The 21,184-nt window shown below is 40.8% G+C and overlaps 4 protein-coding genes across 6 annotated transcripts; 1 reads left to right on the top strand and 3 right to left on the bottom strand.

The window, feature by feature from the left end:
- Positions 1-402: 402 nt before the first annotated feature.
- LOC133718842 (putative disease resistance RPP13-like protein 1) lies at positions 403-2,386 on the bottom strand. Its single transcript, XM_062145717.1, has 2 exons — positions 1,859-2,386; positions 403-1,708 (listed from the first exon to the last, which is right to left on the bottom strand). Exon 2 carries the CDS (start codon positions 1,300-1,302, stop codon positions 550-552), a length of 753 nt encoding a protein of 250 aa, XP_062001701.1. The 5' UTR covers positions 1,303-1,708; positions 1,859-2,386; the 3' UTR covers positions 403-549.
- Positions 2,387-7,308: 4,922 nt separating this feature from the next.
- Positions 7,309-12,178, bottom strand: LOC133718749 (pentatricopeptide repeat-containing protein At2g33680-like). Of its 3 annotated transcripts, none has more exons than XM_062145618.1 (3): positions 9,997-12,178; positions 8,653-9,287; positions 7,309-7,583 (listed from the first exon to the last, which is right to left on the bottom strand). In XM_062145618.1, the coding sequence occupies exon 1, from the start codon at positions 12,130-12,132 to the stop codon at positions 10,021-10,023; it is 2,112 nt and encodes a 703-aa protein (XP_062001602.1). In that variant the 5' UTR covers positions 12,133-12,178; the 3' UTR covers positions 7,309-7,583; positions 8,653-9,287; positions 9,997-10,020. The 3 variants fall into 3 exon arrangements, with proteins under 3 accessions (XP_062001602.1, XP_062001603.1, XP_062001601.1); XM_062145619.1 differs by having other exon boundaries at positions 7,313-7,583; positions 8,653-8,938; XM_062145617.1 differs by having other exon boundaries at positions 7,313-7,583; positions 8,653-8,938; positions 9,983-12,178.
- A 3,867-nt stretch (positions 12,179-16,045) lies between these two features.
- LOC133714474 (NADH dehydrogenase [ubiquinone] 1 beta subcomplex subunit 8, mitochondrial-like) lies at positions 16,046-16,399 on the bottom strand. The gene has a single exon (XM_062140596.1). The coding sequence runs from the start codon at positions 16,397-16,399 to the stop codon at positions 16,046-16,048; it is 354 nt and encodes a 117-aa protein (XP_061996580.1).
- Positions 16,400-18,984: 2,585 nt separating this feature from the next.
- LOC133716213 (uncharacterized) lies at positions 18,985-19,579 on the top strand. Its single transcript, XM_062142932.1, has 2 exons — positions 18,985-19,322; positions 19,414-19,579. The coding sequence occupies exons 1-2, from the start codon at positions 18,985-18,987 to the stop codon at positions 19,577-19,579; spliced, it is 504 nt and encodes a 167-aa protein (XP_061998916.1).
- The last annotated feature ends 1,605 nt before the right edge of the window (positions 19,580-21,184 follow it).

Below are 21,184 nucleotides of genomic sequence, written 5' to 3' on the forward strand. Positions count from 1 at the left end.
TATTGTAATTTTGACAATAACTCAAGTCCTATGCCCAACAGTTTCGACCTCTCATAACTTGAACATTGTAATGGTAGAAAGGTGCGCAAACTTTTAGCTTGCTGTAAAGCCTCAAACATCTCTAAGCCATCAGCCTCATCATAATATTCCAGCATATATGAAAAATGATGAGTCTTGCTAAAAATGTTGGCTGAATCACTGCCCTCCCACCTAAAACAAAATTCTGTGGATACAAAGTTTGCTAAATCATTTATAAGGTCATGCATCGTGAAAGTTTGACGACCCTCTCTTGATGAAAATTGAAAAAAAGACCTCGAGTATAGATCATTGATGTAGTCTTTTCCGGTTTCTTCTGCCATTTTGTTTTTTTTAGGTTGCAATAGATCTACAGCCTTCCACAACAAAACCAATTTTGATGTTTCGAACGCATAGTTCTTGGGAAATATCGAACAATACGCAAAACAACACTTGAGATGTGCAGGCAGATGCTTATAGCTCAACCAAAGAGATGGCAGAATGTCACTCTCCTCCTGTGGCAACTCCCACATCTCACTGTTCAATATATATACTTTCCCATTCCCCCACAGTTAATTTAGAACATAAGAGACCCCCAAGAGACTTAATAGCCAAAGGAAGACCATTGCTCTTTCGAACAATTTGTCTACCGATTTCTTCAAGATGTAAGTATGCACCAACACCTGCATTTTTGAAGGCATGTTTTTCAAATAACAACCAGCCATCTTCCTCAGACATCGGCCTGAGACGGTGAGCTTCAAGAGTACACACCATGCATGCAACATCTTGATTGCGTGTTGTGACAATAATCTTACTTCCATGTGCTCCAAATTGAAATGGACGCCTTAAAACATCCCATTCAGTGTAATTTTTATTCCACAAGTCATCAAGAACAAGGAAAATCCTTTTCCCCATCAAAGCAACCTTCAATTTTGACTGAAGCAGATCTAAGTTCATAATGAAGAAAGCATCTGAAGTAAGGGACTCATAAATTTGTTGTGAGATCCGAAGGACATCAAATTTTTCAGAAACACATGCCCATGCTTGGAGGTCAAAATGCTGTTTGACTCTATCATCATTGTATAGAAACTGGGGAAGGGTGGTCTTTCCAATCCCACCCATACCCACAATAGGAATCACACTTATTTTATTGCCACTCTGATCATCTGATAGCAACAATTTCATAAGTGTTTCCTTCTCATCATCCCTGCCACACACACCGAACTCTTCGACCAAAGAAGTTGACGGTATTGTTTGTGATGCACTGTATCCAGCACTTGTTTCCATACCCAAGACATCTCTTCTCTACTCCATAATGGAGTCTAGTCTGTTAAGAACTTCCTCTACCCTGGGGCATATTAATGCCAAGTCAAAAACATGAGATGGAGGAGTAGAGATCAGATCTTGTACCTTACTCGTGCTAGTTCCAGATTTAGGTTCCATATTTCGCCGTAATACTTCTGTCTTGATCTCCTGCAATAGGTCCTCAGTATCATAGACTGCGTCTTTAAGCTCATTGAGCCATGCCGTCACTGTTGGGTTGTTCAGTTGCTTCCCCTCGGCATCATCGAGAACAGGGTTAATAAACAACAACGTCTTCTGTAACACCTCCTGGACGTCGGTCAGGGGCACACGACGACCTAGTTTGTCTTGGATCACTCTAACGATATTTTGGATGAACTTTGATTCGTGCCTACAAAATTGCAATCAAAATGAACATATATCATTCTGGTTAGCTATGGCCAGGTCTATGATTTCAAACAATCAGATATGGGAATAAAATCAACAAATTACATAACATGTATATCCAAATCAAGGCTTTAGTTATGATGAATTTACATACCCGTCAGCTTCATTTTCTAAAACCATTCCTGCTAGATCTGCAACTTCTCTAAGTGCTGCCCGCCATCCTTTCAACCTCTCCGACGATTGATTTTCTTGGTATTTAGGAATCTTTGCAAGAGTTTCTGCCTGCTTCCTCAGTTGAGATGGATCAACGTCATAGAAGACCGGTAAAACGACATGATCGGAAGTCCTTTTGCGTTCAAGGATCATCACAAGCTCGTCCAGACACCATCTGGAAGAGGTATAGTCTTTTGAAAACACAATGACAGAACTTTGTGACTGTTGAATGGCTTTATCAAGCTTGTCCTTGATATTTTCACCTCTTTCGAGTTCAGGGTCATCCCGGAAAGTATGAAGTCCGGCGTTGACAAGGGCTGTGTAGAGGTGATCAGTGAAGTTCTTTCGAGTGTCTTCACCTCTAAAACTCAAGAACACATGATAGCTAAATGGATGAGGAGAGGTAGTATATTTGGAAAGGGAGGCCTTGTGACCTCAGAACAGAGCCATGGATGAACCAACAAATCAAAATCTCAGAGGTTTGGTTGTTAATCTCTCAGTTAGGTTGGAATTGGGTTGTGAAGATAAGATACGATTCACGCCCGTTCTCTTCTATAATTGGATGCCCTTTCTCTTTTCCCAGTCAATGTAATAATGCATGGGGCATAGGGGCAGTTGGAAAGTAACAAGGGATGTATAGCACGTTTCTGAATATCGAACTATTTATTTTTTTGAAAATGTTTATTAACTTTTTGTAAAGAAACTCAAGTAAAACTGTACAAGTAAATCTCTTCATGTTAAAGGATGTTGAATTCTAGTGTGCCTCTTCAAACTAGGGTTTAGTTCTAGAGTTGTAATAGGAGAAGGTTCTAGATTTCCTAATTGTATTCAGATTCTATTACCTTGTATGTACTTTGTAAATCCCTATATAAAGGGCTCCTATTATCAATAATAGAACACACAATTCTCTCGAATCATATTTTCCTGCAACACGTTATCAGCACGAGCCCTAACCCTAGCCCTAAAAACCAAAACCCTAAAAAAAAAAACCTTAAAACTCTTCTCACCAAATCTCCCGCAAGCCCCAGCCCTGCAGCCCCTGCGCTCGCTACCCCCGCAGCTCCTACGCGCCCCTGCGCTCCGCAACCACCGCACACAGCTAGCCCACGCTAGCGTCTGCCCCCCGCAATCCTCAGCCCTATAGCATGCCCCCGCGACAGCCAGCCTGCCAGTGCGCCCCTGCGCCAACCAGCCCAGCTCGCGCCCCCCACTACGCGCCCGTGCGCTCGTTGCTGCCTACTGCCCTACAGCCCCGCGGCCCTGCAGCACCCGTAGCCTACCCCCGTAGCTCCAGCGTTCAGCTAGCCTCGCCCAAAACTCGCCTACCTCGCACATCCCCGCAGCCTGTTTTCCAACACGCCTGCATCAATACACGCGTGTTCTCAAGCCTCGAATCAACAAGTAAGTTTTTAAGATTAAAGTTCCTGCTTTCTTGTCTTTTAAATTTCTTTATTTTCTTCGGGGATTGCAATCTTCCTTTTTTTCCTCCATCCCACCTTTCTATAACATGGGTTCGATTATTTAATAAGCGGAATTGTGGGGATTCACGCTATATACGAACTAAGAGCGTTCGTGATCGTAGGACTAAGAGCGTCCTCAAGCATCGATCTTTGACCATATTAAACATCATTGTTTTGGTCTAATATATCCAAATATTCTTGGAAATAGATTTCTTGGAAGCATAGCTCGGAAATCTTATTAATATTATTTTTCGTGGAAGCATTGACTCCGAAACTAATTCGTTCTTGTTTCACTTTTCAAGATGTCGAACTCGAACGGACTCAATTTTGTTCCATTGGATTATGCAGGCAAAAGATACCTAATATGGGCTCGAGACGTTGAGCTCCACCTTATTGCCCGTGATTTATTGCACACAATCCAAGAGCTTTGTTCTAAAGGAACTGCTCCAGACCCTCAAACTGAGATCAACAATTCCAGGGCACTTGCCCTGATGATGAGTTACATGGATAGGGACCTCCAGTTTGAGTTCATGAATGAGGATAGCGCTATAAAGCTATGGCAAGCGCTTCGTGAACGTTATGGCAATGTTCGTGACTACATCCTTCCGAATTTAGAAGCAGAATGGAATGATCTTCGCTTCTCTGGCTGTGATTCAGTCATGCAATTTTATTCGGAATCTCTCCGCATCAAAGCAATGATGCATCTCTGTGGAAAGACGATCACAGAAGAACAATTGATTGAGAAAACCCTCAATACCTTCCCTATAACCAGACCCTTTTTTTCTTTAGGACAAGACCAAAGAGCATGCGGTATGAAATTGGAGAGCAAAGTAAATGTGTCGCTTATACAGGTTATAAGCACAAGGCAAAATATCATGAAGAGCACGCTACTGGTTATTAGCACAGTACTACTGTGAACAACCCTCACCACCTTGCTATCCTGTGCCAATCGATAACCACTTTTAACAGTATAAAGACCATTCTTGGTATAATACCAACAGCTAGAGCCTGTCCGGAACCGGGTTCAAAGGCAAGCAAAGGAATAGAGAAAATGACTTCCACCTCAATCAACTTAAAAGAGAAAACTAAAAGCACGTTGTGGTTTCCACAAAGTATGCAAATAATAGTTTTTGAAAAAAATCGAAGGCACGTTCTGATGGTTTCCCTCATTGGAGTCGAGATGAAAACTCAGAAATTCAATACAAAGCTCAACTGTTCCAACCATAAAGTAGAATGATTGCTGAAATACCCCGAGAAAGAAATTGATAACTACGTACGTTTACTCAAACTCGGACATCAACTTGACTCCTATTAACTGATGTCTATGTTGGCGGTGCGAGCAATCTTAACCTTCCCCTTTGTCTCTCTGGGAATATATGCGATCGCTTTTTAGGGCTAAGGAGGTCCAAAATTTGAAAGCCTCCAAACATTTGGTTACTGAGATGCTGTGTGTAAGAAACAGAGAATAAGGAGAATGCATTAGCCGTCTTTTTCCAGGTACAATTCAAGACCTAAGGATCAATTGGCATTACAACGTGGTTATAAATAAGTACAAAATTAACTATCAATACAACGGCTAACATGAATCGATTTTAGAGTATCAGCCTTGCATTAGCCATCTTTTATCAAGTACAATTCAAGATCTAAGCATCAATTGGCATTTTCAATGTGGTTACAAATAAATAGAAAATTAAATACAACAGCCGATCAATTACAAAAGAACCATGATCCAAAAATATGGGGTCATTTTTAATTTCATATCCACATCTCAATTTTTTGCGTTTTCGTATCTCAATTTTGATTCCGTTAGCCATTGTATACCTCAATTAGTTAAGTGCCAACGTGACAACATGAAGGCCCCACTTTATCAGATTTTGCGTCTAAACTGGACGTATGGATGATTGAAGGGACGACCCCCATGCGTGCATAGGTTCAACACTAACACTGTGACTCACTGTGTTGTGCTTTGCAGCATGTATAAGTGCGACTTCAGTTAGAGTGTTAGACACTTTACAAATTATATGAAAATAATTTTTCTTTTTGAATTTTATATATCAAGGAAACTGAGCTGTTTTGTTTATTTGTTATTATTTCACAATTATATATTATAAAAATGAGGTAATTATAAATAAGATCATATATACCTATATGATGTTAGATTAGGCCATACAATATGTTTTATGTTAAATCACTCCATCTATTAACAACAATACATTAAAAAGAGAAAAGAAAATAAAGCTCAACATAAAATATGGTTTTGCGTCTCTTTGCTCTGCTAGGGTTTTACCTAGCCGTCAAACTGATCTTGCATGGGTTTGGGACTGCCGGCCTCGTGGGTCGCCTTGTCCATCGTCGCCTCTTCTTGGCGTCATGGGTTGGCTTTGCCTTCCTCTTTTCTATCGTTTTTCTGTCTGGCCAAGGTGCTGTGGTTTACGGCGATAGGGCTAGGTTGGACGACGATGGTGGCTTGGTGCGGACTGTACGCGCTAGTGGCTTCTCCCTCTCACTCGGGTCGGGGTGGTCTGATCTGTTCTTAATTGGGAGGACGTCGTCTGATGCTGGTTGTGCTGCTTGGGTCGTAGGAAGTACGACGATTGTGTTTGGCGGTGATGGATCTGAGGCGGGTCTAGATCTATTGATCATGGTGTTGGGTCCTGATGGTGGCTGTCTTGGCGGTGCTTCTCATGGCGGTGGCGGAGGCCTGCGAGCCGGTTTTGATGACTTTGCAGGTTGTTCAAAGGTTGGTGGAGGTGGTAGTGCTACCACGTCGGGATTGGAATGGTGGATCCGCAGATTTTGCGGACGTCAGCAATGGTGCAGTTGATCCCACGTCGGGGAAGGGCAATGGTGCTACAGCAGCTCTTGATCTGAGCTATGCTGGGACAGGTTCGGGTCTGGATCCTTCTGGTGGATCTGGGCTTAGGCCTATAGTTTTTGGTGTTGGGTTTTGGGCCTTGGTGTTTGGTGTTTGGCCGTAGGCCTTGGGTTTCAGCTCTTGGTGGTATTAGAGCTTTGGCAATGGTGGAAGTTACGGCGGTGACTGAGGCTGCCGTGGAGGAGTACACCTCATTGTGTCTGGTTACTGTGGATTCTGGGGGTGCCCCCTCTGCGTAGGGAGGTCCTGGGTTCCGTTGAATAAGTTAGGGTTTTTATTTTCTTTTCTTGCCCTAACATTGTCTAGGTTTTGGTTCTTGGTCCTATTACCATAGTGATTTCATTTGGTTGCTCTAGGGTAGCCTGCATGGCTTGATATTGACGTGGCCCTTTCGGGGGTAAGTCATGTTGTGTAATCACTTATATTTGATATATGAAAGGCTTGACGTCCTATTTCAAAAAAAAAAACAATATATTTAAAAGAATAAAAATTACAATTCATGTCCTCCACAACAAAATTACATTAGATGTCGTCAATTAATGAAAGCAAAATGAAGTCATAACAAGTGATGTGCTATGCTTAAGAATTCTAGGCTCGTTTAATCCTTTTTGATATCGTGTTCGCTTGTTTAATATATATATATATATTTTTTTTTTTTTTGAAATGAGGGCTTTATGCGGCTACCCTCCAGCCTTGATTAATGAAACTGTCGAATACAAGCGCGTCCTGAAATAATATCAGAAAACTCTACAAAATACATGTATTCTAACAAGCACCAATTAGCAAAGAGTGCACTATTGGCTACTCTATTTGTTTAATATATTTTGTAAAGGTGAAATTCGCTCGATAAATCTAGACATTTTTATGTTAGTCTTATTTATAGCGCATAACTAAGTTACCAAACAATATATTGAAGCGCAGTATATTAATATGATGCTATGATTGCGATCCTTTTTTTCGTTTTTTCAGTTATTCTCAATCACTCCACATATCATTAAGGCCATATGATTGGGTTCCCAAAACCCCAAATGCCATCATCATACTTACATTCTTGCAAGCTTGTACCATTTGACTCTTGGATACTTTAATGACAAAATTGAACACAAAAATTTACTCATTATGCATAGTCCAGAGCTAGGCTGTGACTTCCATCTTTGGGCAGAGCTTGGCTTCTTGTTAGTTTAGTTCAATGCACATTTGATTCAAGTTGCATTACACGTAACTTTGAATCCTATACTAAAACTCATTCTCCATACACTTGGGGAAGATTTCACCACAGATACTACAACCCATATCCAACAGAATGCCATAGCCTCCAAGGCGACCGAGATCTGCACCATACACAATTTTCATCAAAACCAAAATTTTGAGAAGGCCGGCAAGGGGATGAGTCCAACAATTACAATCAAGAAGCCAAAAGGGGTGTAGCAGGGAAGAAACCAAAGTTCATTGATAGACACCAGGAAAACCCTATGAGCAGGGCCGGTCTTGAATTTTCAGAGGTCTAGAGCGAAAATCTAAACGAGGCCTTACTAATTACAACATTATAAAGAAGTATATATAAAAACATGTTAAGTATATATAAAAACATGGTCAAATTAATATAATAAAGCAAACAAAAATAAAATATAAGAATGAAAAATATATGATTGTGTAATAATCAAGATTGAATATAATAGATAGGAAAACTAGCCGAAAAAGAAATGAAAAGGCATGAGTATCTAAAAAAGTAAAAAGAACGATAAAATTGAGCAAAACATGAATGAAAGAGTGATTGCTACAGGTCGAACCCAGGCCATTTTTGATTATAGTGACTTAGCCAACCGGACTACCATTTTTGATTAGTATCGTTATATACTAACACATATACTTAGATATAAGAGGCTTCCCGGAATCGGAGGCCTAGTGCAAGCACACCACTTGCACTACCTCAAGGCCGCCCCTGCCTATGAGAGTGCTACCTTTTTTTTCGTAGAAAAAATATAATAATAAAGGTAATTGACTTGGGTCACAAATGTGTTAGCCTTGGTGATGAAAATAACCTGAAAACCTCGGGATAAAAAATTGTAAAATGTAACAAGAACAACAATAGTTGAGAAAATAAAAGTGCTGTCAGTGAAAATAAAAGACGAGTAAAACTACTGTCAGCTTGATTGCATTTCTTTCATCTTATAGAAAAAAACAAAAAAAAATCCATTGCTCCTTTTTTTTTTTTTTTTTTTCTTTTCACTTTCTTGTAAAATGAGAGATTTTTTTTATTATATTTTTTCTATTTTTTGGGTCGAGAAATGGGAGATAAAAAGTCCAATCACAGCAAGCAAACAGATGAAATCAGTCGGTTAAACTAAGAATATATCACTAATTTCAAACTCTTTAAACTGATAAAGAAAATGTCATCACCTCCTAATAGCATCTCCAATCGGTAGATCATCAGTTCCATCCTAGAGCAAGTTCACCAGCACACCAGAACCAGACTCAGTGATAATCTTGCTTACACTATTTAGCAATGGCCGTCTTTAGACCCAACAACACTAGACCCTAGACTTCTGCATCCAAGACTTAACCAATTCCAAGGCTGGCCCTAGAACCCAGAATCCATCTCCATTGCTACCATCACCACCAATTTTGCTGGAATGACCAATCCTATCTCCATCCACAGGAGGTTTCCTGGCTCCTTAACACTGTTCTGCATTTAGTACTAACAACTTCAGCAGTTAACCATTCATCAGCAGCATATAATATGATTTCAAACAGGATTAAGAGGCAAGGAAATCATGCTAAAAATCAGCTTGATCACTTCCATATATCCCAGCCATTCCCATTAACATTTAGGGCATGACTGATTATCAGTACAAAGAAGTCCAAATACCGGAGGCTCCTTGAACAGTGTCTAAGCAAATGAGTAGAGTATCATTTTTCATCAGGGCGAGAAACGCAGCTAGGTTCCCCGGTGAGCCTCCTTGCAGCTCTCTACAGTGGATCCTAGCTACATTTGATGATACAGGAAAACTCAAAGAATGAACTTAAACCTTCAGCTACACAAAAATACAGAGAGAAAATGACCAACAGAATAAATGAGAACAAAAATTCAGTTGTTTAGGACTGGTTTCTTCATTCATTAATAGTTGATATTGTATTATTGTTTCTATTAGCTTGTTAGCATATGAGGGATACATGTTCCACTCATTTGCTTTGTACTCTACCTCTATTTATGTTTATGATAAAACATGAAAAGAAAACAAAAAGAAACTCTGATGATGGAAAGTGGGCTGGGATTCTAAGACCAATTCATAAATATAGCCCCTAGTTTTTGGAGCTTGTTAGACTAAAGCACATGATTCATTATTCAGTAGCATCACTTCAAGCTAATCTACATGTCTAACAATAAAACAAAAATCCTAATTATATGAACAAATACATAATTATTTGGGTATGCAATGACTACACACGTCTCTTCATACCTATTTTAAATAAAACAGCATTTGACAGAAAAAAGCTAAGCAAAAGGAAAATTTCAAGATATGATGGATATACTTTGATATGCAGAACATATACCATAAGAATTCCAATGTATACAAGAGGAATCAACTGTATATTGCAAATTGCAATTACTTGTAATTTGGTCCAATTGTGTTCTTCATGAGGAAAAGGGAGTTGGCAACATTTTTCCCTCAAAAGTTGATTTGTTAAGAAAACAATTAAAACAGAGTTCCTCAAGAAAGAATGGAACCTTGGTATATGAACCTGCAGATGAACTTGTCATGAACTTCAAAAAGTGGTAGAGGAAGGTTGGTATCCTTCATCCTTCATATGCTTGATTAACCTTCGGATCTCAACACCTATACTCTCAATCTGTGGATGCATCATATCACCAACAACAAACACATGAACCTGACTCTTCAACTCAATCCAGCTACAGCCAGGCTTCTTACTCACCCCTCGAAGTTTCATCATCCTCCTTACCCGCTCAATATCTTCCCGCCTACCCAGGGAACTATAGATGCTTGACAATAGCACGTAAGCCTGTGATTCTAGCGAGCCTAACTCCATTAGCTTCTCTCCGGCATATGCTCCCAATTCATAATTCCGATAGTTTCGACAAGCACTTAATAAAATACGCCATAAACAGATGCCATGATCAATAGTTGCTGACTCTATAAAATCTTTGGCTTCATCTAACTTCCCAGCACGGCTCAGGACATCAACCATGCAAGCATAATGCTCCACCCTTGGGGCAATGCCAAATTCATTAGACATCATCTTGAAATAAATCCATCCTCTCTCCACAGATCCCATATGGCTGCAAGCAGAGAGAACATTCACAAATGTAACGAAGTCCGGCTCTGTACCCCCCAATCGCATCTCCTCAAAGAGCTCTAGAGCTTCGTTACCCTGCCCATTTTGTGAAAGCCCAGATATCATTGCATTCCAAGACACTACATCTCTCGTAGGCATTCTCCTAAACACTAACTTCCCATCTTCCAAATTCCCACACTTTGCATACATAGTGAAAAGAGAACTTCCAATTGGAAATTCAAGACTGAATCCATACTTAATGGTATGAGAATGGATTTGCTTTCCTTGTTCAAAAGCACATAGGCTTGAACATGCTTTCAGGAGACTTGCCATAGTGAGTTCATTGGGCAAAAATCCCTCCCTCTGCATTCTACAGTATAAACTCAAAGCAGCTTCATTCTCCCCATTTTGTACATACCCTCCGATCATAGAACTCCAAAGAACAATATCAGGCTCTTTTATACAATCAAACCCTTTCCGAGCATCACTAACGCTACCACATTTGCCATACATGTCAACCAAAGCTGAAATTATATATAATTGGAATTCAAATCCCAACTTGAGCAGATAACTATGCACTTGCTTTCCTTGTTCAAGAGCATTGATGTCACTACAGGCACTGATGACCCCACCAAACGCAAACTCGGTCGGCACCATCCCAGAAAAATGCATGTCTGAAAACAAGTCCAAAGCCTTTTGCGAATCTGCACTCTGCGCAAAACCAGATATCATTGCAGACCATGTGATAGAATTCTTATCGCCACACAGTTCAAAAGTTCTAAGCGCATCATCTAAACACCCACATTTCGCATACATCGTGACAAGCGCATTCCCAACAGAAACATTACACATCAGCCCATTTTTCACCGCAAGGCAATGAATCTGCTTGCCTGTCTCAACAAATTCAGGACCCGCCAAACCACTAAGAACCGCGGTCAAAACAAACTCATTCTCTTCTTCCCTCTCCTCACTCCTACGCATCCGTATAAAAACCTCTAACGCATTTGCACCCAACTGTTGCATTGCATACCCAGAAATCATAGTAGCCCAAGTAACCGAATTCCTCACAAGCATTTCATCGAACACCTTACGTGCATCCCTTACAAGACCCATCTTACAATACATATTAACAAGAGAGCTTCCAACAAACACATCAAAACACCCCACAGCCTTAACAGCAACCGTGTGAACTTGCCTGCCACCCAAAACAGCCTTTACATATGAAGCAGCATTACAAACTCCAGCAAAAGTGTGCGAATCCGGGGAGGTGTTCTCACCCCGCATGCGTCGAAAAAGCTCCAACACAAACGAGGAGTATCTGAAGCCCTGTTGAGAGTAGCCGTTGATGAGGGTGTTCCATGAGACCACGTCTTTGTGAGGTATGGTTTCGAATACGAGGTGGGCTGTGTGTAAGTGTCCGGATTTGACGTAGAGGTTGATGAGTGCATTGGCAATGTAGACGCAAGAGGAGGAACCGGTTGTGATGATGTGAGCGTGGAGAGGTTTGCCTCTTTGGAGGTCCTTCAGACGAGTGTGGTGTTGGAGAGTGGAGAACAAGGATCGGTAGTGACAAGAAATACTCATAAAGAGTTAAACCGCGACCGGCTGTGCCTCGAGAGAACATTCGAATTTCGACTCAGCTAGTAAATATCCTTGGATTGCATTTTATCCCTTTTTCTATTTAATTTTGGTGTAGTAGATTTTAGGGATAATGACCATTTACACAATTTGATCTTAAAAAATTGTTCATTTACTCCACTAAGAGTTTTTTACTCCACAAAAGTAAATATGTATGATCAAAAACCCTAAGCGTGTTTTCTCTGCACGCACCTAAACCCTAAACCTTGAAGGCGGCTTGTGCCGCTCTTCCTTCCCCACAGGCATCCAAATCACCATGGCTTCCATTGAAGATGTCACGGCATCCTTTGCTACATCTCTTGCTCTGGCTAGCAATGAGATCATTGATTTGTCCAGGCGTACTGGAGGTGCGCACCGTCGTCCAAGACAGTCATTCCTTCTGGCTGAGCCTCTGGCAAAACCACCACCTGTGATGAATGATCTACAAAGATTCTTTAGAAGAGTGTGGGTTCTCGACAAAAGTTTTCAGATTCAAGAGAGAGAGAACAACCACTTTGTCTTGAGTTTTGATCTACTCCGAGATCGCAACAAGGTTCTCCGGGGTGGACCTTGGAGGATCAATCGTGCTCTCATTGTGATGCAGGAATATGATGGTGTAGCACTGATCCAATCTGTGGACATGCGCTCACTGTTCTTCTAGGCGAAGATCTCTAACATTCCTCCTGCTTTTGAAGATCCTGATATCATTGCAGATATTGCATCTGTAGCCGGTAAGTTTTTAGAGATGGATGACAAACTGTTTAACAATATGAGGAAGGTTCGGGTTAGGGTTTCTCATGACCTAGCCAAGTCGTTCCTCCTCAAGAAGAAACTACGCCTTGCTCCTGGGGGTTGAACCAGAAATTTCCTTCTTCTTTGAGAATTTGGTTGGAATGTGCAACTCTTGTCACTTCCTTATGCATGAAGGAGAGAGATGCCCAGTTAGCATGGAATCTGCAAGCCACAATCGTACTCCTGTTGAAAGACTTGAGATTGGTTCTCCGTCTTTAAGTTTTACTGCAGGTAATTTCCGCTTCCATGGAGTGCAAACACCGGTATTACCATCGGTTAATCGTGTCTTGTTTCAGAACAATACAACTTCACGTAAACCCGTCATTCTAAGTGAAAAATTGCTTCCCAAGTAACATGCAGACAACTCGTTGGCACTAGTTCCAGTTTTGGACCCTCAAGAGAATCACAAGTCCCCGAGTAAGATAGTGCATGCTATGGCTTCACCGAAGAGGGCATTGGTTATGATCCCTGAAATCTTGCAGTCTCCTTCTAAGCAGGCGCACTTGACTTCATCGTCAAAGGCTTTGGTCATGGTTCCTGAGGCCTTGCAGCCTGCTCCATCAACAATTGAGGAGGTAATGGTGTCACAGAAGTTTGCGGTGAGTGCGAAACAAGAGCATTGCATTGCCCCAACTGAAGACAAGGCTAAGATTGAGAAAAGAGAATGCCCTCTAACGTCAGGGGCTTCTCCAAAAAAAATTGAAAATTCTGCTCCATGATTTGTTCCAAAAAAGTGACATACAAGATGCACCTTTCAAGAAGTTGAAGACCCCTAGCTTCCCCTGCAAATTCACTGCCCGGTCTCTGGGCCTCACTGAAGCGCCAGGAAGCATTTTGATACCAAGGATCCGATTGTAGAGGTCCCGAAACCAAAAAAGAAGAGGGGACGACCTTTGGGGTTGAAAAATAAAAATCCCTCCAAGTCTAAGAGGGTTACTGCTGCGCAGGTGACTTGCTTTGAGTACCTTACTAAGCCTCCAAGCCCTAGTGCAAAGGGCAAGGAGAAGATTGAAGTTTTTTTTGTGACTTAGCCTATCGACTATGCTTTTGTGTAGTTTATAGGCTCACTTGGAATAAGTGACCATTGATTATATTAGTGAGTGGTGCTAGCATATCGCTATCTAACTAGCCCTATGAGGCAGGGATTGATATGTATTCGTGCCGTTCTGGCCTTTAGTAATGAAATCCTTATTTGATGATTCAAAAAAAAAAAAAGTTTTTTACTCCCATTTATCCAATTTAACATCTATTGACAGTATTGCCCTCATTTTAATTAACAACACAACTACTCCCCTCAGACTCTCTCACTCACTCTCTCTCTCTGATCTCCGATCTCCTATCTCTCCTCCAGGCGGAGTCATATGGTCCAACCCGAGTTCCTAACCGCTTCGAGTCTCCGCCGACGTTGGCGATGAGCGAGACTTCTCCGTGCCACGCCGTCTTCCTCCATCTCTGAGCAAGATTGTGTCTCTGTGCCACGCCGTCGTCCTCCATCTCCAGTGCTCTGTCTCCAACTGTCCGCTTCTCCATCGAGCACCGTTTTATCTCCCCAAACCGATCCATCACGGCTTCCAAAAAGAACGACCCAATCGCGGCGGCCAGGAAGACGTGTATGTGCTCGCCGAAGAATCATCTAGGCTCGTTTCACTGCAGTCTTCACAAGAATCAAGGGAGTGCAAATCATCACAATCACAACCAGACATCGTATCCCAACAACAGGCTGAACATGCGCAGATCAGCCATGACGAACTCGCTGGTTCGAATCAGTGAAGTCGAGGGCGAGTGGGTGAAGAGAGCCTTGACGGCTCTTATTCGTCCTTCTACACACCAGCAGAGGTGGAGAGCCAGGTTCCATCCATGGGAAAGCCGACTCTCCGTCATGTCCAAGGTCGATGCTGAGTGAAGGATTGGTAGAGAGGAAGTCCCGGCCGGGGGGGGGGGGGGGGGGGGGGAAGGCTGAAGTTTGTTCTGATCTGGTGCCCAAAGCAATTTCTGGGCGGCCAATTTTTTTTTTTGGTATACTGTGAGCTCCGAGAATGGGGAAGGAAAAAATAAAAAAGGGAACATGTAGAATTGAACATATAAATTGATCAATTATGTCTGTAATGTATTCATTTTGGTTTTGGGAGTTTATGCAATTCACTAGAGGGCAATAATATGATTGTTGGAGGGTAATAATATGATTATTAGGAGACAATAATATGATTATTGGGAGGCAATAAAAACAGTATTGGGGGGGGGGGCAATAATATGTTTTTTGGGGGGCAATAATATGATTATTGGGTATTAGTAGAGGCAATAAAATCGGATGTCGGAATCTGGCTACTGGTCCGATGGCCGGATTTCGGTCACCAGTTGCCAGATTCCCGTCACCGGAGTCCGTGCCCGGCCGCCGGTCACTAGAATCCGAAAAGGTCTCCGATGACTTCTCTCTCTAAGTGACAAAGAAGGAGAGGGCAAAATTGTCCTAAAAATAAATAAAAGTAATAAAAAAAACTTAATTGGGTATTAGGGCAAAATATATATAAAACATTGTGTAAGTGGGCAATCTCTTAGAGTGTTTGGGTAAGTGGGGTTAATTAACCCCAAAATTGTGTAAATGGTCATTATCTCTAGATTTTTTTGCCTCCTGAAAAGTCTTTTTTATGTAAAAGGAAAATCGTTCAAACAATTTTTCGGACTATTAACTGTCATACCTATGTTTTGGAAAATATCAAAATGGTACCTCACGATTTAAGCCCAACCCAATTTCCGTACCTAGCAACAGTAAAAATGTTAACTCCATTAACTTTTCAAGGGTATTTTTGTTCTTTCAGTTTTCATCTCTCTTATCTCTCTGCACCTTCACGCTTTGTTCTCTCTTTTTTTTGGTATGAAACAATGCATAAAACATCAGAGAGAAAGTGATTCAAATGAAATCAGGCTGGTAATTTGTTCCAAGCTAGTATCATCCAAACATATAATGGTCACAGTTTTGGGGTACAGAACATTATTTTGAGCCATATCAAACATGAGAAATGCACAAAAGCACATTTGAAACAAGAATTACCACACAATTAGAAGAAGCCTAATACCCCTCTATGGTTCTTCACCGAGCTCCACTCGTAGATTCTTGATCATATGGGTACACTTTTGGGGCAAACGGAATTTTGGACGCCTTGTCATTCCACACAGCCAACAAGCCCAGCCCAACGAAGTAGCTCAGACCTCCAGTCAGCCAAGCCAAAGCTTCATACTTTCCGACGGTGTCGGCTATGCGATCAATATAAGGTTTGGGAAACGGCGTGCCGTTGTCCCAGACGAGCTCGTCGTTGACAGGGAGGGGTCTGTCAGGGACGATGTGTTTGTCGACGCGAAGTTGAAGAAAGAATGTGACGGAACAGTGGACGACGCCGTTTCCGCCCATGATTTTGGACGTCACGCTGCTCAGTCTTCCTGCCATTTGTCTTTCTTCTTGATTTGCAATGTGAATCCTCGCTTCCCTTCTGGCAATGGCCGCTAGAAGAAGGTATGGTTCGGAAACTTGGAAGATGACCGGATTCGCAGCTAGATAATCAGAGTTGCTGTAGTTAAGTGTGTTGGGGAGTCTCAATCCCAGGCTGCAGGGGACAGTTGGGCAATCGGGACAAAATCGAGCCTAGCAAGAAGAGGAATCCAGTATTGGTCGACGATTCGGAGCCCGAGGCTATGACGAAAGAGCTATTCAGGCGGATTCAGAGCATGAAAGACTTAATGTTGAGACCCGAATGGTGAGTTCGAATGGGGGAGCTATGATTCTTGATTCGGGCAACTTGAAATGGCTCGTGGAGGAGCTTGTTAGCTTGGAAATGGTTCCACTCGACTCCGGTGGCTAACAGGTGGTTTCAAAGGCGGGGCGGGCAACGCTGGCAGAAATCAGGAAGGTGTTGGGAAGGTTTGGAGAATGTGGTGTTAATAGTTTCGCTTGTCACACGTGAAGTACTAGATTTACCCCTCAAAAGTTAACAGGGTTAACGTTTTTACTGTTGCTAGGTACTGAAATTAGATCGGGCTTAAATCGTGAGGTACCATTTTGATATTTTCCAAAACATAGGTATGAAAGTTAATAATCCGGAAAAGTTCAGACACTGTTTGGACGATTTCCCTATGTAAAATCGTTCCTCTTAAGCCTTTTTTTTTTTTTTTTCCAAACTCTTATTCCTTACATATAAAGGGAAAATGGACATTTTCCCAAATTTCAGCTATTTTGACCCCATTTACCTTAATATCTTATAAATATTTATTAGGTTTTACTAGGGGGCAATAAAAATTTATTGGGGTAATGGGGACTAATTCCCTAAAATTAGACAAATACTACTTTGATTGAGGAACAAAATGAGGAGATTACATCAAATCAAAAAAAAATTATTTGGGGCAATAAAAGTTTATTGGGGGAAAGAGGGATTAATCTCTCTAACATTAGACAAATAAAACTTTTATTGAGGAAGAAGATTCATCCAAAACCTTTTATTGGGGGCACTGAAGAGTTTGCCAGAATATGCTGGAATCTCGACAAACCCTTGCTGGAGATCACCAGAGATGTGGCCGAAGGTCCACGGAGAGGTCATCGGAGATGTCATAAAAGTTTTAGGAGTTTATTGACACCCAATAAATGCTGTTATTGCCCCCTAATAAAAGTTTTATTAAGTGTTATTGCCCGCCAATAAAAGTTCTATTGCCTCCCGGAAAGGTTGCCGGAAGTTTACAGGGAGCTCGTCAGAGATCTCATAGAAGATTTGGGAAGTTTATTGTCTGATTTGTCCCCCAAAACAACTGTTCTGCTGTTATTGCCCCCAATAAAATTTTTATTGAGGGTCGGTAATCAGTTAAAAATGAAGATGTTCTTGATTTGAAAGTTTTAAGAGGTTCATTGACCTCCAATAAAAAATTTATTGACCCCATTCAATTTACAAACCAGTGCAAAAATCACAATTACACAATTTGTCAGCATAAGAAGAAACGAAACTTTTTATGAGAGTTAAAAGGCGTGGAATGATTAGGCTTGGCCATAGTTCGATAATACCAAAGTACACAAATTTGTTTTCGATGGGGTTTTTTGCATCAATAGTGTTTGGAGACTTGGGTGACTGACAATATGATACCCGAACTTACAAAGTTATCAAAGTAGTACCTGGACTCGTTTTTTCTTATCAACGTTGTACCTACGTCAATTTTCCGTCACAGCTTTGGCCCACTTTTCATTCTAAGATTATTTGGTTGGTAGGGGATGGAAATAGTATTAATTTTCACTCTGACAATTGGTTGGGGTCGCTGATTTTGGCAAATCATCAGCTCACGCCAGTGTTACATTCCTTCATGCCAATCAAGGTTAGTGATGTTATATTTAATAAGCAATGGTCCTTGCCTTCTCTTTTCAGATTTTTCTTCCCGGACATTGCTTTGAAAATTCTTAATACAACGTTGCCGTTAGAAGATGTCAGTGATCAAGTAATTGGGCTCGATAGCCCAGCTGGACAGTTGACCACAAGGGATGCTTTCAATTTTCTTTCACCGCCAAATCCAATTGTGGGTTAGAGTAAGTTAATGTGGCATAAAGCCTTGCAGCCACATAGAAGTTTGGTTGCTTGGAAAGTTATATATGGGAGGCTGCTTACTGATGATATTTTACAACAAAAAGGTACTTCTCTTTGCTCCCAGTGCTCTTTTTGTCTCATGCATGTGGAAACAATGAGCCACCTATTCTTTCATTGTCACTTAATTCATGACTTTTGGGAATGGCTTGCTTCTTTTTTCAACGTGAACTTGCTGCACAGTAATTCAGTACTTGAGCTTATAATAAGCCCCGGTCATACAAATGAAATGATACATTCAACAAAGCTACTTTGGGGATTTTCCTTTTGTATTGCTTTGTGGTGCATATGGACAGAAAGAAATAAAGTTAGGTTTGATGGTGCATCATTTGACTCAGTGAGGTTAAAGCATCTTTTTTTGGTCTCATTAAAGGAGTCGGCATCCATTCAATTTGTTTCTTGCACTGCTACTTCGAGAATGCAGAATATGTTTAATGTGCTTGGTCTCTCACCCTTGAGTTTGAAAGCTCCAAAGTTCATTCCTGTGCATTGGGATCCTCCTCCTGTAAATTGGTTAAAAGTTAATACCGATGGTTCTTTTCGTAATCCCGAAACGACAGGCTTTCAGGGCGTTTTTAGAGACCATGAGGGATTGTTTTGGGGTGCCTTTGCACATAAGGTTGAGGTTTCGAGTGCTATTGATGCAGAGGTATTGGCAGTAATAGAGGCTTTGGGGGTTGCTTGGAGAAAGGGTTGGACTCACTTATGGCTAGAAACAGACTCATATCTTGTGGTGCATTACTTCACTAATCCTAAGTTAATTAATTCCATGGAGATTGCGAGTGGTGTGGAATAATTGTGTATATATCTCTCGTCTAATCCACTTCAGAGTTACTCACATTTACAGGGAAGGCAATATGGTAGCTGATGCTCTTGCTAATTATGGTGCCACAAATGTTGGTGCTCGGTGGTGGGATTCTTTACCTACCTTCATTGCTGGACATTATGGAAAAGACTTATCGTCTGCTGTCTCTTATAGATTTCGTTACTGTGGGTCTTTAGATTTGTTTTGATTGCTTTTGCTTCGTTGGATAATTTTGTTGTTTTTTCTAGTTTTTGCATAAGAAGAGGGTCTTGTCTCTTCTCTATCTGTTACTTGTTGGGTTTTGGTTTGGTCCCCCCAACTTATGTAATTTTGCACTTTCTTTTAAATAAAATAAAAAATAGGGGGATGGGGGGTGGGTTCCCAGAGTGTGGCAGACCCTTCTCCTTTGGGATTCAGGATGGGATTTGTTCCCTACATTGTCTGCCTCCGAGGAACTAATATCGCCTAATCCCTTATTTTATTGAAAAAAAAAAAACTGTGTAGCCATGCTGATAAAAATATTAGCAATAAAGTCATCTGATTAATACTCCAAAAGTAGCAGAAACGCGCTCTTGTTTTAGATGCATATTTTTAGAAACAGTGAAGGCTGAATCAGCAGACAGTGCATTTTCATACTCTATTCAGTAAAGTTAACCTGATCAATCCTTGAAAAGCATTCTTATATTGAATATCACCATATTTGCTGAATGTGTAGCCCAGATACACATCAACATTTTCAAAATCAACACACAATATAAAAAAAGCTTTCTGATTAGAATCACGGTATTCATCAAATTTCTCCATGTGTCATATACATGGGAAATTGGTAGAGTACGACATTGCAAGCTCATATAAAATATATATATATAAATATATCCTAAAGTGTCTGGATCTTTAAGCATTAGTGTCAAACAAAAATGACCTCACAATATCATATGCAAAATCAACACACATGTTGTTTCTCTAGCGTCTATTTAATACAAATATGCTACCTAACCCAGCTACCATGATTTTTTCTTTTTACGTGTCAAAAACAACACATTTGCTGACTGTATCAAATGGAACAGTCTCATCTTTAATGTTAATTGTGGCAGGCAACTAATGGTTTTCTTCATAATCAATCCAATAAATAACAAGGTAGTATCCCTGATTTGTGAGAATCCTTATACTGATAAGTAGCCTCTGCTACCCTATATACGGTACACTATGCCAAAAACTGCATCACACTACACTTTTTAGACAACGAAAAAAAAATTTCCGTTGTGTGATCACTGAAACTGCTTCACACAACAGGTTTAATGAGATTGGCGTTGTATAAGGAGGTCGTACATCAATTTTTTTGGGTCCAAGATTATTGTACAACAGTTTTAAGGATTTTTCTGTTGTCTGAATGTAAAAAAAATTTCCCCCTCACCTTGCTCAATTTTGGGTCGAAATTTTGACTCACTTTGCACAACAGTATTGTTGTATATGTTGTATGAGAGTAAGTTGCAAAATAACATACAACGCATTTTTTTGTTTCCGTTGTGCAAGTTTGGAAGAAAATCACATGTACCCCAAAATGTGAGTGAGTAGCCCCAAAAAGGCCAATATTTGAGTGAAATGCTGGTACACGATTTAAGCTCCTACAATGGAATGACTTATTTGTGTTGTCTGAATGAGAAATGTATGTCCCTAATGTCAAAACTGCTACTTTGATTGCACAGAGGCGGGAATTTTCCCTCCTTGCGTCATTAACTCAAATTTAACATGTACATGATCAGACAACTTAACTTCATACATGCGTTGTGTGAAAAAGTTATTAAAAAAAAAA

This window comes from Rosa rugosa, chromosome 6, assembly GCF_958449725.1.
Source record: "Rosa rugosa chromosome 6, drRosRugo1.1, whole genome shotgun sequence".
In the NCBI taxonomy this organism is placed as follows: domain Eukaryota; kingdom Viridiplantae; phylum Streptophyta; class Magnoliopsida; order Rosales; family Rosaceae; genus Rosa; species Rosa rugosa.